Source organism: Mixophyes fleayi, chromosome 3 (assembly GCF_038048845.1).
Source record: "Mixophyes fleayi isolate aMixFle1 chromosome 3, aMixFle1.hap1, whole genome shotgun sequence".
Taxonomy (NCBI): domain Eukaryota; kingdom Metazoa; phylum Chordata; class Amphibia; order Anura; family Limnodynastidae; genus Mixophyes; species Mixophyes fleayi.
In genome coordinates this window covers 288,907,225-288,924,812 of record NC_134404.1, presented here as the reverse complement: position 1 = coordinate 288,924,812, position 17,588 = coordinate 288,907,225, and the positions used below count along the sequence as shown (strand labels likewise).

The 17,588-nt window shown below is 45.6% G+C and overlaps 1 protein-coding gene across 1 annotated transcript in view; it reads left to right on the top strand.

The window, feature by feature from the left end:
* Positions 1 to 17,588, top strand: part of ANAPC1 (anaphase promoting complex subunit 1) — a 105,597-nt gene that overhangs the window by 18,697 nt on the left and 69,312 nt on the right. The window contains exons 10-15 of the mRNA XM_075203757.1: positions 4,976 to 5,182; positions 5,711 to 5,806; positions 15,431 to 15,521; positions 15,604 to 15,669; positions 15,898 to 16,038; positions 17,157 to 17,297. Coding sequence (XP_075059858.1) covers positions 4,976 to 5,182; positions 5,711 to 5,806; positions 15,431 to 15,521; positions 15,604 to 15,669; positions 15,898 to 16,038; positions 17,157 to 17,297 — 742 coding nt within the window. The remainder of the gene's footprint in view (positions 1 to 4,975; positions 5,183 to 5,710; positions 5,807 to 15,430; positions 15,522 to 15,603; positions 15,670 to 15,897; positions 16,039 to 17,156; positions 17,298 to 17,588) is intronic.

Here is a 17,588-nt window from a genome sequence, read left to right as displayed (position 1 = left end):
GAGAGAGGTGAACGTGGCAAAGAGGCGGCGGGGATTAGAGGACTGAGAAGAAATGAGGGACTTAAAGAAGGATTGTTTGGCGAGGGATAGGGCGGAGCAGTAGGAGGAGAGAATAAACTTGAAGTGAAGGAAGTCAGCCAGGGAGCGAGATTTCTTCCAGAGGCGTTCAGCAGCACGAGTGCACTTCTGGAGGAAGCGGGTAAACTTGGAGTGCCAGGATTGCGGAGTTAAGGGGCGTCGGCAGACAGAGGTGGCAGGGGCGACGGCGTCCAAGGCAGTGGTGAGAGAGTGGTTATAGAGAGAGGTGGCTTGGTCAGGGCAGACCAGGGAGGGAAGAGGGGAGAGTAGGGTTTCAAGAGAGGAGGAGAAGGAAGTAGAGTCAACAGCGTCAAAATTGCGCCTAGTAAGGATAGATTTAGGGAGGGGTGGGGCAGGGGAAGAGGACAGATTGAAGGAGAGTAGGTGGTGGTCAGAGAGTGGGAATGAAGAATTGGAGAAGTCAGAGAGATCACATCGATGAGAGAAGACAAGATCAAGGGAGTGACCAAGGCAGTGGGTGGGGGAGGAGGTCCACTGTGTGAGGCCAAGGGGGGAGGAGAGGGCGAGAAGTTTGATGGAGACAGGGTCAGAGGGGAGATCAATGGGGATGTTAAAGTCACCAAGTATGATAGAGGGGAGGTCAGAGGACATGTAGTGGGGAAGCGAAGTTGTCAAGAAAGAGGGAAGTGGGGGCGGTATATGACCGAGACACGGAGGTGGATGGGGGAGTAGAGGCGGATGGAATGGACTTCGAATGAGGACAAGGTGAGGGAAGGTTCGGAGGGAATGACCCGAAAAGAGCAATTAGGGGATAGGAGGAGTCCCACTCCCCCACCTGGACGGTCGTCCGGTCTGGTGGAGTGGGTGAAGGAGAGACCACCATGGGAGAGAGCGGCAGTGGAAGCAGTGTCAGCAGAGAAGAGCCAGGTTTCGGTGATAGCAAGGAGGTTAAAGGAGTTGGAGATGAAGAGGTCATGGATAGCCGGCAGTTTGTTGCGGATAGATCTGGAGTTCCAGAGGGCACAGGAGAAGGGGAGTGATGTGGAGGAGAGAGGCAGGGTTGGAGCGAGGGGGAGCATTAAGGTAAGGGTGGGGAGGGGGACGAGGGGAGAGGATGGGAATAGGACAGGAGCGTGGAGGCATGGTGATATACAGGAGATAAGGGGTGGTGGAGGGGCGAGAGAACCAAGGTGGAAGAAGCAGGGGGAGGGATCCGAGAGAAGAGGCAGAGGTGTGGACAACAATAGGCAAACAATGGTGCAGAACAATAGTGCAGTACAATGGTGCGATAGTGCAAACAGTGGTGCAAAACAATAGTGCAATAGGCTGGTAATAAAATGAGCAAGAGTGATAAAAGTAAAGTAGTAGTCTGGTAATAAGAAGAACAAAAGCAATAAAAATAATAAAGTGAGTAGAATTTCCAGGCAAAACAATTAGGAAGCAGTAAGAAAAAGACAAAGTAGAATACTTGGCAAATACCAGGCAAAGACAGTGGGTGAAACAAAAACAAATAGGCAAAGCTGGGGGAACAATACCAGGCAGGGAGGACAGGGAATACTAGATGTAGGATCCTGGTGTGGGTTCGCTGGTAGTCCAGAGCAGGGGAGTCCTCAGGAGCTGGTGCCTTCAGGGTGATGAGCAGGAGCGCTGGCAAGTCCAGGGGGGAGGGATTCAGTGGATCCAAGGCAAATGCGAGTAAGTCCAGTAAAGTGTCCAGGGGAAAAGGGAGAGTCCTGGGGTGGAGGGAGAACAATGAGGACCAGAGAGAGGAATGCGGCAGGAGAAGAGACGGAGGGGGGGTTTACGGGGCATCCGTGGGGACAGGCCGCGGCAGCAGAGGGAGACACAGGGCCAGGGAGTGGATGGAGAGGAGGAGAGCAGGCCCGAGCCGCGGCCTGTCGTGGCCGATTCCGGATGGGCGGGCGAGGTGCAGAAACCGGAGGCAGCATCAGGAGCTAGGTCGACGAGAGGCAGGAGGCAGCATGACATCAGAGCACGAGGCAGCAGGAACGGCTTGAGGAGGAAGAAGGCTGAGTCCGCTTCCAGGAGAGGCAGCGTCGTCGGGATGACCAGACCGTGTCCTGGAGTGGCAGCACCGTCGGGATTGGAGCGGGAGGCGGCGGCAGAGCAAAGGGCTGCAGGAGGTCATCGGGCCACGGACAGCAGGCAGAGACCGCGGAGTAGAGGTGAGTAGATCGCCCGGAGAATAGGCCTGAAGCCAGGGGTTGTGGTAGATGGCATCCGTTGGACGGAGCACTCGAGCACCACAATTACCACCCATGGATAGGTAGGCTAGCAGCAGAGGCAGGCAGCATGGAAGGCATCTCCATAGGCATAGTCTTTCCTCTGTTTGGATCGCCAGTGGATGAGGTTATCTCTAGAGACGAGAAAATCCCTCAGCTGGTGGTTGTTAAAGGACAACCTAATAAAGGGCAGATCCTTTGCCCCGTGGGCCTGGATCTTAGTATCCACAGACGCCAGTCTGAGTGGTTGGGGGGCAGTCGTCCTTCACCTAAGGATGCAGGGTCTGTGGTCAGAGAGACAGTCTGTTCTTCCCATAAATGTGCTGGAACTTATGGCCATCCTGAAAGCACTGCAGAGGGCTCAGGGTGTGTTACAGGGAAGGCCGGTTCGCATCCAGTCCGACAATACCACGGCAGTGTCATACATAAACAGACAAGTGTGCACCAGGAGTGCAAGAGCGATGAGGGTCACGTTTCAGATTTTTGCCTGGGCAGAAAGAAACGTGCCTGCGCTGTCAGCGGTGTTTATCCCAGGGAAACAGAACGTACAAGCAGACTGTCTAAGTCGGCACAAAGTTCTACCAGGGGAGTGGGCTCTGCATCCGGAAGTATTCCAGTTGCTGGTGGACAAATGGGGACTTCCGGATCGAGACCTGATGGCGTCAAGAGTCAACAAGAAAGTCCCAGAGTTTTGCGCAAGAACAAGGGACCCACTGACTGTGGCAGTGGACATCCTAACAATGTCCTGGGACTTCAGGTTAGGATACCTGTTATCCCCCATATCAATGATTCCCAGGGTCCTCCGAAGGGTAAGGCAGGGAGATCGACCAGTCATTCTGGTAGCTCCAGCCTGGCCACGAAGGGTATGGTTCCCAGAGATTTTTCTGGTAGCAGTAGGTCAAGGGGTTCGGTTGCCACTTCGAAGAGATCTGCTGACATGGCTTTTGAATCCAGTCTGTGGAGAGCCAGAGGGTTCTCTGTGAGTGTAGTAGATACGCTCCTAAGAGCCAGGCAGTCAGTTTCGGCTAGGATTTATCACCGCATCTGGCATGTGTATATAAGGTGATGTAAAAAGAAATCTTACAATTCAAAATCCTTTTGTCTAGCTAGATTTCTAGCTTTTTTGCAGGGTGGCTTGGAGGCGGGTCTCCGGTTGGGAACCTTAAAGGTTCAGGTGTCAGCATTGTCAGTGTATTTTCACAGACGGCTGGCGGAGATTCCGGATGTTAAAACTTTCTTGCAGGGAGTGCTTCACATCCAGCCACCCTACGTGCATCCTACGGATCCTTGGGATCTTAATTTGGTCCTAGACATGTTGCAGGAGCCTCCATTCGAACCACTTCGCTCAGCGGAATTGCGGTTCTTGACTTGGTAGGCAGCTTGCCTGCTGGCTATTGCCTCAGCTATGGGGGTCTCTGAGCTGGGAGCCTTATCTTATAAAGAACCTTATTTGGTCTTTCATGAGGATAGGGCAGTTTTAAGGACTATTCCATCCTTCCTCCCTAAGGTGGTGTCTGGTTTCCATATTAATCAGGAAATAGTAGTTCCGGTATTCAGAGCAGATTCTCTGGTTACTGGAACAAAAGGAAGTAACTGTTTAGATGTCGTTAGGGCGTTGCGGATATATGTTAAGAGAACTGCAAAGATACGTAAGACAGATTCTCTATTTGTGTTATTTGATTTCGCTAGGCGAGGATGACCTGCGTCTAAGCAATCAATCCGTACTAAGCGTCCTGTGCCGAAGCGTATTGTTGCCCATTCTACCTGTTCGGTTGGGGTGTCTTGAGCGGCGCGAAACGGGGCCTCAGCGGACCAACTATGCAGGGCAGCTACCTGGTCCTCGGTCCATACTTTCACAAAATTCTACCAATTTAATGTTTTTGCGTCTGAGGACGCCTCATTTGGCCGTAGTGCTCTACGTGACTGGCGATCAGAGCGGTCCCACCCATCAGAGGGACTGCTTTAGTAAGTCCCAATGGTTAGCAGTGTCCCCCAGATGGAATCCGAGAAATCGATTTATCGTAAGTATAAATCCTCTTTTCCCCTGCCTAACCTCAGGAAACTAAAGAGGCCTAGTTTTGTGTGGGTATTCCTTTTAATGTCTGTATTTGGGCAAAAACAGAAGTAGGATTTAGAATTTAGCTGATGTGAATGCTTACGTGGCATATGTGGAATCCTTGTGCGTTAAGCATTTTTACATAAAGCTAGTATGCATGCTGTAAGGGTATAGTTATAAAACTTTGATGTTTGCCTTTTTAACTGAATACATTTGTTGTCAAATCAAGTAGCCCCAAAACCACAGATTCTGGTACCCAACTTGTACGCAACCTTTGGGTCAGGGATCCATCTATTCTAATATACAGTGGCAGGGCTTCATTAGTATTACATCACAAGAATATGCTACATTTACACTAACAATTTACTAAATCTGTCTCCACATTTGCATAGAATGAGACATATAGATGACAGGTGGATGATGATTATGGTATGTATATTCTGTGATATACAATTTAATTCTGAGAGAACAGTTTCTAAATTGTAGCAATGGTTGAGACTAGTGTTGCAAAAGATCTTGTTATTCCTTATGAGCTGCTGGTTGGAATTGTAACCTTTGAGACATTACTGGTGCTTTGCTAATATTACATTGAAGATTATTTAACTAAAAATTGTTAATCATTTTTCTATTCTCACAGCCGCTCCCATTCACCTGCCTTAGGAGTGCAGTCATTTTCTAGTGTACAGAAGTTCAATTTCTCCAGTTACACCCCATCGCCAAAGAGGTTAGGAGCTTCCCACTCCCCCAACAGCACATCCAGTGATTTCCTCCCTGCAGAAACGGAACCCATTGTTCCAGAGCTTTGTATCGACCACCTGTGGACAGAGACAATTACGAACACAAGGTAAAAGTACTAAATGTTAATGTTGAAAATGTTTATATCAAGACTTAAGCTGGATACACATCTAGGCAATTATCGTGCAGATCACACGATTCCCGACTGTTTGTTTAGATATTGCAAAAGTGTGTACGCTCCTATGATCGTATTTTTTCATAACATAACGCATTACGTCTGTTGATTTGGTTTTCTAAACTTCCTAAAAATCATGATCAATGATCAAATGATGTTGAACAAATGTGGAAGTGTGTACGCACTAAAGACCGTTTGTCAAACACTTCTGCCGATAGTTCCTTCACCATATTGCAGCAGCGTATCCAGATATCTGTAGAGTGTATACGGTCACAATATTTTCAGCAGATTGTTGAGAAGTTAAAGAACGCTGAAGTAATAGGTGTGTATCAAGCTTTATTCACAGTCTTAACTGTGCTTCCAGTATACACAAATAAGTGTATGTGTTTATAGATCGTAATGTATCCTTTTATTATTATTTTGTGATTTTTATTATTTTTATGTATGTATCTCTATCCACAGGGAAAAGAACTCTCAGGCCACAAAAGTATTTATAACAACTGATCTGTGTGGACAGAAATTCCTGTGCTTTGTTGTTGAATCCCAGCACCAACTGCGGTAAGTCTTCTGTGCAGAAAAGTATTGTACAATCTTGAAATTAAATGCACTACTTCAAAAATCACCAAAAATATCTGTTTTAAAGCTTGTGTAAGAAACATGCATGCATATATTTGCATGGTAGATTGATGGATTGATATGTGATAACAATTTAAATTCGTTCAACTGCTCTAGATCTATTTTGACTGAAGCCTGCAAGTTTGTGTGTGTTTATTTGTATGTATTCTGCTCTTAAGGCCTGGGAGTTTTTAAAGCTTTTAGGTGGAGTTCTTCCAAAGGAAGGTGAGGTGGCCGAGGACTCTTATCCTGGGGTTTCCTCATGCCCTGATGAATGGTCCTAGCAGGGAGTAAAGGATTTAATGCAAGCCGTCCGAATGACAATAAATATTCAAGACAGCTGGAAATCGGGGATTCCTGTCTATGCACTCTAGTTAGGAGATTGTTTCCTCCTCTCCACCTCACTTGGAAGAACTTTTAGGCGAGGTATGTTTGAGCCTGATTGTGTGTTCGGGTCTCCCACAGGATGCAGCCCTCTTTTTATTACCTCCTTTGCAAAGATACAGGGAGATGGGAAGCTCAGTCTTGGGCAGATGCTCCCATAGCTCACCTCCTTAGGACCACCTCTATTCTGATTTGCTTCCTTAAGGGGTAGCATGGATAAAAAAATTAAAGGCCTCCATTAAGTCGGTTTACATGCGATCAGGGATCTTCCTTAGACCGTTGTTTGTTTGGCTTGGGTTATTTATCCAGTAGAGAGGTGGTCTGAGCCATTGGTGTAAAGTATGCAGTCTACCAGAACCTGATTGTATTTGCTCACTCTAGTGGAGCATTTCTGAATATCTGAGAGAAGATGCCATTGATGCAAGGCTCTTTGGGGTTTCGATTCAGCCACAACTTGGGAGTGGACGTGGAGTCTTTGCCTTTCTCTGAACAGGATTACTTCTCTGGCCATAGGGAGAGAGAGAGTTCCTTTCATCCTGTTCTTGCTTTATGACCAAGGAGTCCTAGGTTTCGTGCTTTTCGTCCCTCAGAGAGGGAGAGGAAATAGACTTTCTCTTTCATCCAGTCTGGGGGACACTGCTTACCATGGGTTGTGGAGGGAGCTTGGGGAGTTGGCACCTAACTAGTTAACTTTTAGTACTGCTGACTAGAGATGGGCGGGTCCGGTTCTCCGAGAACCGAACCCACCCGAACTTTGGGTATCCGAGTACCGAGCTGAGCAGCTCGGTACTCTCCCGCCCATTCCGAATCCAAATCGAGGCCGAACGTCATTGTGACGTCGTCGGATCTCGGGGCTCGGTTCTCGCGATACTTCAACTTTATAAATACACGCCTCCACAGCAATCCATCGCCATTTGACAGAGGGAGAGAGCAGGGTGTAGTCATAGGCTAATTAGAGCAGGGACAGAGAATACAATATTGTTCTTGCAATTGCTCTAACCAAAATCGCTAGTGCAGAGAGGAGGATAGAGGTTTATTATTTTTTCTTCATATTTGGCACTCCCCAGCGCTTTTGGGGTGTCCCCCATAATTGTGCATAAATATTTCTGGCTGTCAAAAGTCATATCTGTCAGCAGTATCTACTAAATAATTTTTAGCACTCCTCAGTGCTTTTGGGGTGTCCTCCCTAATTGTGCATTAATATTCCTGGCTGTCAAAAGTCATATCTGTCAGCAGTATCTACTAAATAATTTTTAGCACTCCTCAGTGCTTTTGGGGTGTCCCCCATAATTGTGCATAAATATTTCTGGCTGTCAAAAGTCATATCTGTCAGCAGTATCTACTAAATAATTTTTAGCACTCCTCTGTGCTTTTGGGGTGTCCTCCCTAATTGTGCATTAATATTTCTGGCTGTCAAAAGTCATATCTGTCAGCAGTATCTACTAAATAATTTTTAGCACTCCTCAGTGCTTTTGGGGTGTCCTCCCTAATTGTGCATTAATATTTCTGGCTGTCAAAAGTCATAACTGTCAGCAGTATCTACTAAATAATTTTTAGCACTCCTCAGTGCTTTTGGGGTGTCCTCCCTAATTGTGCATTAATATTTCTGGCTGTCAAAAGTCATATCTGTCAGCAGTATCTACTAAATAATTTTTAGCACTCCCCAGTGGTTTGCGCTCAGAATGGATTCAAAGCAGTCCACATATGATCTGAATGAGCAACCAGGTTCTGTCACCAGTCCTGATGTTAGTGGTCCCAGTACGTCATCTGGCCAAGGCGATGTCAAACAACAGAGTGTTTTCAAATTAGTGCAAAAAACAAAAACCAAAAAAAATTTTACTGTATTGAAGCGAAAAAGAAGTGTAACTGAGCAAAAGTTAAGTGACGATAAAAAAAAAATTGCAAGCATGCCATTCTACACACGCAGTGGCAAAAAGAGAATGAGGCCTTCACCTTTGGCTATTAGTGGCAGATCCCAAAAAGTTACCCAGCCTACAATTGGTGCACAACTACTGTTACGCGTCAAAGCCGAGCTGCAAGATAACAGTGAGGCATTACAGGAGAATATTTGCTCTGATTCACAAATGACAACAATCCCTGTGGAGAGTCCATCCAACAGTGGGATGTCTAATCGTGAGCATTCTGCTGATGTGTGCCTTAATAGCCCGAGTGTAGCCGGTGATACCCAAATTGAGGATGCCACTTTGGAATTAGAAGAGGATGAGGGGGAGATTTGTGTAGGCGACGAGGGCGCTAATGAAGGATGTTGATGATTATGATGCAGACAGATACCAAATTGCCTTTCTCAATTTCTATTTATATTCTAGATTATATAACGGCTGAATAGTTTTCTATTTTACTCCTAGTGGAGAGAGGATCTGATGCAGACAGATACCAAACTGCCTTTGTCCATTTCAATTTATATTGTACAGTCTATAACGGCTGGATTTTTTGGTATTTTATACAAGTGGAGGGGGGCCTAGAGAGACAGAAACCAAACTGGCTTTCTCCATGTCAATTAATATTGTACAGTCTATAACGGCTGGATTTTTTGTTTTTTTTAAAAAAGTGGAGGGGGGGCTATAGAGACAGAAAGCAAACTGTCTTTTTCCATTTCTTTACATATTTAACTATAAGTGTAGGGTGTAATATACATCCAAAGACGATGGCTGCATTGCCAATATGCATAGAGGGATAGGAAGACAATCTGTTTTGTGTGTAGAATAAATGAAGGCCTACCAACGAAGAATTAAACAGTTTTTTTGGATGATTTATTACCTCAACAATTAGATTACTTATCTCTAAAACAGTTGGAGCACTAAATTGGGTTATTTTAGGCACAAAAACATGTATTTTCCAACAAAATAGCAAAACAAAACCAAAACCAAAACACGCAATGGCGGTTTTGCAAAACCAAAACCAAAACACGACGGTAATCCAGATCCAAAACCGAATCCAAAACCAAAACACGGGGGTCAGTGACCATCTCTACTGCTGACAGACCCCTCCCCTCTACAATCCCCCTGCCCCCTCTTGTTCAGTTTATTTTAGGTGCCCGCGTAGTTGGGCAGTGTTTTTTAGTACTTAGTATAATTTTATTCATTTTTATTTCATTCTTTTCGTTTTTATTCCTCTTTTTACAGGTGGCAGTGCTGGAGTGTGTTCTACTATAGAGAACACACTCACAGCAGAACAGCGGCAGGCACTCCCCTGTCAGTTGGGAGCCAGTGGCTCTCACTGACAGGGACAGGAAGATCGGGTGTCTGAATTGGGAGTGACAAGCGGTCTCACAGGACCACTGTCACTCCTGAAGCCTCCGCGATAAACGGCACTGCCACTGCAGGCATAGAGCGCCGGTTATCGGATGTTTCATATGGCGGCGGCCATCTTGGATTTTCGGAAGGGCACAGAGGCGCTGCAGGCTAAAGAAGGGGGCTATACCTGGATCCCCCCTCATGCATAGGAGGGGGCATCAGGTATCTTCCGCTGCGGAGACCTCCCATGGAGGTCTCCACTACTCTGCCACAGAATACTTTTTAATTTTTTCTATTTTGGAGAGTCGCTGCAGAAGCAGCATTCCTGAAGGGGGGGGGAGTTAACACATAGAGCTCCCCCTCCTTCCAGAGAGAGAGATGGTCTGTCCCAGTCTTCTGGCGCCAAGGAGAAGCCCGGGAAGAGAGAACAGATCTGAGGCACCAGGATACTGCTGTTGGACTTCTCCCCTGTTTGGCCTATGGGCTAAGTATCTGATTTATTTAAACACATTTTCTGATATTGCTGTGTACAAGTGGGCTAGTAGATTTATATTCTAGTTCTCCTACCTGCTTAAGTATTATTTTGTGTTTTAAAATATTACAAGTACAACTTTTATATTTAGATCAGTTGATTCTTGTAGTTTACTCTTTTCTCTCCACACATTTATATCTCTCTCTCTAGTCTGTGTGTTTGGTGTGCCTTCCTTTATTAGAAATGTCAGATAAGGGAAAGGGCCCTATGGCAAAATATTTCACATGTTCAAAATGTCATGTAAAATTACCTTATGGGCAGAAGGACCCGTTGGCGCCCTGCTCTGTTTGTGAAGTGGGGGTCCCCCCTGCGCAAACCCAACAGGTTTCAGCCCCTCCATCGGAGGAACCGGCCTGGGTGGCCTCCCTGACACAGTCGGTTTCCTCTTTAGCACAGATGGTTTTTCAATCCAATCAATTGTGGTCTAGTGTGGCAACTTCGGTGGCTAATAATCCAAGTACACCGTTGGGCCTCCCTGCTTCCTCTGGTTCTAGAGGAACGTCTATACCAGGACCTTTCTCATTACAGACGGACCAAGCACTGTCCCTACAGACCCGCCATGGTCCGCAGCTTTTATAAAGGGTTTGGATAAACTGAACCAGTTGCTTGAATCCCCAAACATTCCGCCTGCTAGGAGAAAGCGGCCCAGATCTGATAATACCCTTATGGTCCTTTCAGATTCTGAGGAGTTTTCAGAGGAAGAGGGGGAAGTTAATTCTGATCCTGACCAGGTACTTCCTTTGGGACAGGAAGAAAGCTCTAAAAGCCAATTTATTAACGATTTGGTTTTAGCAGTTAGACAAGCATTGGACCTCCCAGAACCGGAGGATCCTACTCCTAGAGACAGAAATCTTTTTAAGAAGGCCAAAAGAAAGGCTATCCGTTTTCCCCCTTTCGTAGAACTTAAGGATATTGCAGAAGGAGCCTGGAAACAGCCTGATAAAAGGTTCACTGTTCCCAAAAGGTTCTCTTCCCTGTACCCATTGCAGGAAGAGGATGTGGTTCGCTGGGAGAGTATTCCCAAAGTGGATATTCCAATAGCCCGATTGGCCAAACACACTTTACTCCCAGCCCCAGGTTCTGCATCTTTGCAGGATGTTAATGACCACAGAGTGGAATCCCAGCTGGAATCTATATTTGCGGCTGCGGGTTCTTCCTTTAGGCCCACATTTGCTTCAGCTTGGGTTGCTAGAGCCATGGAAGCATGGGCAGACCAGCTGGCAGAGGCATTACAGGACTCTGATTTACTTCCCCTGGCTTTGCATTTGAAGGAGGCATCGGGGTACCTTTATGAGGCGGCCCAGAACACAGCGGCTGTATCCTCTTCTATTCAGGCTGCATCTATCTCAGCAAGGAGAACGTTATGGCTGAAATCCTGGGAAGGAGATGCGGAATCAAAAAAATCAGTGGAAACCATTCCTTTTTCAGCAGCAGGTTTGTTTGGCCCGGTATTGGATACCCTGATCTCCCAGGCGACTGGAGGCAAAAGCACTTTCTTGCCAGTATTCCCTAGCAGGAGCTGGAACCCTCGGGTCAGCTCTTTTCGTCAGCCCTTTCGGGGAACCTCCTTACCTAGAGGACAGTCCTTTAGAGGCAGACAGCCCAATTCTCGAGGCTCCTCTGCCAGGGGGAGATCCTCGTTTGCAGCTAGGCACCAGGCCTCCAAGACCGAGGAGAAGCCTGCTTCCTGACGACCACTCTGTTCCGGAGGGGCTGCCAGTGGGGGGACTTCTGTCTTTGTTTCAGGAACAGTGGGCAGCGTCCTCCTAAGATCCTTGGATTCGGGGTATCATATCAGAGGGGTACAGGATAGACTTGCTGGGACCAGCCCCACATCGTTTCTTCCTAACTCCGCTACCCCGAGATCCATCAAGAAGGCAGGCGATACAGGATTGTGTCGCCTCTCTTCTTTCCCAAAGAGTTATCTGCAGGGTCCCAGATTTCCAGAAGGGACAGGGGTTTTATTCAAACCTGTTTCTGGTCAAGAAGCCGGACGGCTCCTTTCGTCCCATCCTAAACCTAAAGGGCCTCAGTGTGCACTTACGGGTGGACAAATTTCGGATGGAATCCTTAAGGTCGGTAATAAACGGCTTAGGGAAGGATCAGTTTATGGCATCCATAGACATAAAAGACGCATACCTTCACATTCCCATTTTAATCCACCATCAGTCCCTCTCAAGATTCTCGGTGGGATCCTTCCACTATCAGTTTCGGGCCCTCCCCTTCGGCCTCGCAACTGCGCAGAGGGTTTTTACGAAGATCATGTCAGTAATGGCAGCATGTCTTCACCTGCAGGGAGTTCAGGTCGTGCCTTATTTGGACGACCTTCTCATCAAATCCTCCACAGAAAATGGCTTACGTCATCACTTATCCCTCACCTTGGCGGTTCTCGAGGGCCATGGATGGCTAATAAATTTAAAGAAATCCCAGTTTGTTCCGTGTCAACGCATGGTTTTCCTAGGGCTCATTATGGATACCAGCCACCAGAGGGTATTCCTTCCTGTCGAGAAGGTCAGTTCTATTCAGAGCATAACAACTCAGGTCTTGTCTTCTCCCAGCCCCTCAATGCACTTGTGCATGCGGCTGCTGGGAAAGATGGTGGCCTCCTTCGAGACCATCCCCTTCGGTCGAGCCCATTCTCGATGTTTTCAGTTGGATCTTTTGACGAAATGGTCAGGATCCCACCTACGCTTTGGACCTTCAGAGGATCTCTCTATCTCTGAGGGAGCGAGAATCGCTTCAGTGGTGGCTGATTCAGGATCACATGACAATGGGCAGGTCCTTTGCTCCATGGTCATGGATCATAGCCACGGCGGATGCCAGCCTGAAAGGTTGGGGGGCGGTAATCCTGCACCTCAGGCTCCAGGGGCTTTGATCGGTTCAGGAATCAGCCCTGTCAATAAACGTGCTAGAGTTGAAGGCTATTCTTTTAGCCCTCCGGGGGGCCCAGTCCCTCCTACAGGGCCATCCTGTCAGAGTTCAGTCCGACAATGCCACGGCCGTGGCATATGTCAACAGGCAGGGAGGAACCAGGAGTGCAGCTGCAATGAAAATTGCAGCTCAAATTCTGGTTTGGGCAGAACAGCATGTTCCAGCAATATCGGCAGTGTACATTCCAGGAATAAGAAATTGGGAGGCCGACTATCTAAGTCAAAACCAGATGATGCCGGGGGAGTGGTCACTCCATCAGGAAGTTTTCCAGTCTCTGGTTCAGAGGTGGGGTCCTCCGGACATAGATCTCATGGCCTCCAGACTCAACAGAAAGGTTCAGAGTTTTTGCGCAAGGGCAAGAGATCACTTAGCGGTGGCAGTGGATGTTATGACAATGCCATGGAAGTTCAGGTTAAGATACCTGTTTCCTCTGATCCCCATGCTTCCTCGCGTACTCAGACGAGTAAAGCAGGGCAGTCTGCCAGTAATTCTAATAGCTCCCTCATGGCCGCGCCGAGTCTGGTACGCGGACATAATCTCTATGGCGGAAGAACAGGGTTTCCATCTTCCGTCTCGAGACGACCTTCTTCTGCAGGGTCCCTTCCGTCACCAGAATTTACCTCCGCTCACCTTAACGGCATGGCTGTTGAAGCCAGCCTTTGGAGGGCTAGAGGTTTTTCCTCCAGCGTAGTGAACACTATGATGCTCGCATCTATCACCGGATTTGGAGAGCCTACATCAGATGGTGTGAAAATAGGACATGTCACTCGTCCTCCTTTCGCCTCGCTCGCTTGTTGGCTTTCCTGCAGGATGGCCTGGAAGCAGGGCTTCGGTTAGGTTCTCTAAAAGTCCAGGTATCGGCTCTTTCTGTATTTTTTCACCTGAAATTAGCAGATTTACCAGATATTAGGACTTTCCTCCAGGGAGTCTTGCACATTCAGCCTCCCTATGTTCCGCCTACAGAGCTGGGCCCTGGGCGGAGTGTTTTCCTTTTGTGCACTTCCCCCGTGGTAGTCTCTCACTCCTCGTGTGCAGACAAAAGAATAGGCAGCCATTTTAAAAGCTCCTGCTTCTCTTCTTTTCTATCCTGTATACTGTAATGTAAAGGGTTGGGGGTGGTTTGTATAGCGTTTGTATTTTTTATACATTAGATAGCTTTTGACTGTATTGCAGGCTCACTTTCTCTTGTAGTTTGTGTGCTGCTTATTATCTGTGTTGTGTGTATTTCACTGTACTGTTTTGTCCCATCTGTGAACATGTCTGAGAGGGAAAAATCTACGCATGGCAGGGCTGGTGCTACTATTTTAAGTTTCACCTGTGTTGTATATCTTGTTAAGTTACTGTCTGGGCATCCAAGCGCACAGGCTCTGTGCGTTTCCTGTCGGCCCACGGAGACTACTCCTGGTGAAACAGTTACTGTCTGTTCAAACACGGAGGAGCCTGCTTGGGCTCGGTCTCTATTATATATACGGTGGAACTGCTTGCTCAGAGGGTACAGTCTCAAACTGCTCAATCTTCTGATTCAGCTTCCATAGTTCAGGTTTTGCCTGTTTCTGCTCCAGTGCAGTCTTTAGAACCAGCCTGGGTACAGGGTCTTGCATCCTCGGTACAGGGTTTGGTGGCGGTCTCTTCCTCCTTGGAGAGGATGATGCAATCGGCCGCACCGTCTTCCTCAGGTAAGCGGAAGAGGGTGGCGGCACCTCTTCTGGGACATGAGTCTGATTCTAATTGTGGTTCCCAGGAAGAGGATGAGTTACCGCTGGGCTCTGACATAGATGCTGCTTCTCTGGTGGAGGAAGTTCAATCTGATCGTCAGAGTGTTGAGGAGTTAATTCAGGCTGTGCGTCAAAAGTTGACATGTGTACGTAATTTCCTCAACAGGTAACTGCACTGTTCTGGGAACAGGGAATGAGGTTTTTAGAGTTATGGCAGCAATTCACCTGCTGAAGTGGAACCAGTTGTCAATAGTTGAGGACAGGGTAGTTACTTGAATCTACCCTATGTTGGGATCAAAACACAAGAGTGGAAGGAAGAGACTAGCACTTAAAGAGAGCATACAAACATCAAAGTCAATGGAGCTGATGATATGGAAGTGTTCCTGGAGAATCATTGTGGTGAAGGAGAGAGGTAGTAAAGACATTTTGGTGGTGGTCAGAGAGAGGAAACTGCATTACTGTTAATATAAGAAAAAAGGAGAGCAAGAAGTTTCTGCTGAAGGCAAATAAATACCCATTCTTATGAGTGCTATTGTGGAGATCATAAGAGTATGTTGAAGTGACAAGTCCAGAGGGATTGTCCACATGATAATTGAAATTGCTGGAGATATTTACATTACACAAGCACAAAGAGAAAAAAATGGGGTAGTATGCCTTTAAAACTGTGTACTTCTAATATGGTTTGAATGTTTTTAATTGGAATGTATTTATATCGAACTGCGATATTGATTACTTTGTGTTTCCTCCCCAGATTGGTAAAGTTTGAAGAAAGTAATGATAAGTCACTGCTGATCTTTGGCTCTGTCACCAACATCTCGGCAAAAGATGCAGCACCAGTGCAGGTACATTTTAGCTGCTTTACTACGTAACACAATGGTGTCATAGTTGGTGTGTAACTTAAAAATTCGGCCTTCTATATTTTAGAGCATTAATACAATGGTGGTATTGGAGACCAATGGGAATTTGATTTTGTACACCGGAGTAGTTAAGGTAAGTTTTGTTGTCTATGGATCAAACTAATTATACACTGAATTTTAAGAGGTGACTACATGAAATCTATTTTATTCTACTTTTATTTAACATGTGAGACACCCCAAAATAGCTTTTTTATGTTTTAAATAATTTGTAAAAATGTCTTACTTTAATACACAAAGAAAGGAATGTGTTTTCCTGACATTTAACATTGAATTGATTTTCCTTACTTGTTTCATGCTGAAGGTCGGAAAGATTTTCATTCAAGGATTGCCTGCACCATCCCTTGGCATGTCTAATCCAATGCCTCGTCCAAGCACCCCATTGGAGAGCATCAGCACCCCTACTAAGCCGCTGGGCAAGCATTTGGTTCCTATGGAAGAAGTGGTAGGAATGTGGCACTTATTGTTTAGACTAATATGTCTTCAATCCTTTTTACCTTTCCTTACACATGAAGTCCTACTTCAGTGCTGCAATAGGTTGTGTAAAACCGTGTAAATAATTTCCTAAATGTATGTTGATAATATAGTGTATCAGAAGTATTAGAGCAGCGTTTACATACATTACAGCATTTTATTATAATTGACAATTTTATTATTAACGTTTATATAGCACCAGCATACTGCACTGTGCATTTCAGTATAAATATCTGCATTTACCTAGCTGCTGGAAAATATTACATGCCCATTAAATCTCAACATGTTGATGTTACATTTCAGGATACATATTATCTATGAGATATTTACCGTAGTATTGATTGTTATAGGCTGGGGCCAATTAAAACAATATCATGTAATAAAGCCTATGAAATTTGTAATCATGTAGGGGCCACGGAAAAGCCTTAGCAGACAGTACCTGGTCACGCTGCAAGTTCAGCAGTCACTAATGAACTTCTTCATATTTGTTAAATGGAAAGTGCTACAAATTGAGATTGTATGTCTATATTAAAAAATGTTGTTTTTTTTTATTTAAAACAAACATTTCCACAATCTTAAATCTACCATGATCATACATTTTACCTTCAGTAAAGACAACAGTTGTCACAAACATGCAGTTTGGAGGTGACATTGCTTTTAAAGTTGAACTTTATTTACAACTTTTTTTTTTTTTTTTTTTTGCAAGTTTCCAATCAGTCGAATAACTTCTACATGTATAAGCCATTAAATTCCATAGATACTGCAGTATCCAACATTGTGTTTTTCTCTTCAGTCTTCATAGCTCTCCCTGAACAAGTGTTGTGCAGAATGGTGGCCACAGTGTACTTCCATTATCTTCCATTATTATTGACAGTGCACTGTAGCACCGGGAAAAACAGGGACTTGCATAAAAGAGGGACATACATGGTAGGCAAAATAAATGCAGAGATGAAAGAAAAGTAGAGGAGACATTTGTGGTGCACACCATCTTCTGCACAGTCGCTTTCTAAAGATTAACTTGTTTTAAGGATAATTTGCTTTGGTTAAATATTTATTTTATGGTTACTTTTGAAAACTTATATTTTGCAGACAGCGATGTTGTCCCCAGTTCCTGAGTTGCGGGATTCAACCAGACTCCTTGAGTCTAATTATCTGGATGACTGCACTTTCCATCAGTTTGGCACTTACATTCATTCTGTGAGAGATCCTGTACATAATAGATTAACACTGGTGGGTTATCTAATATACTTGTTTTTCCCATCATTCTACAGAGATATGTGACACTTATGGTACCATTACATTCTAATCTGCTGATCCTCTAAATGTTTCTGTTCAGTTCAGCTGTACCTTTCAAAGCCACTAGTGGGCTATGCAACACTTCAGCATGTACCCATTACAGATTTGGCTGTTTTAAACGTAAACACCTAAACCTAGAGGCTTTTCAAATATGACCTTTCTAGTACAGCTTTAGGAATTCCAAAACACACTTTCATGTATTTACTTTGTAAATAGCGATTTGTT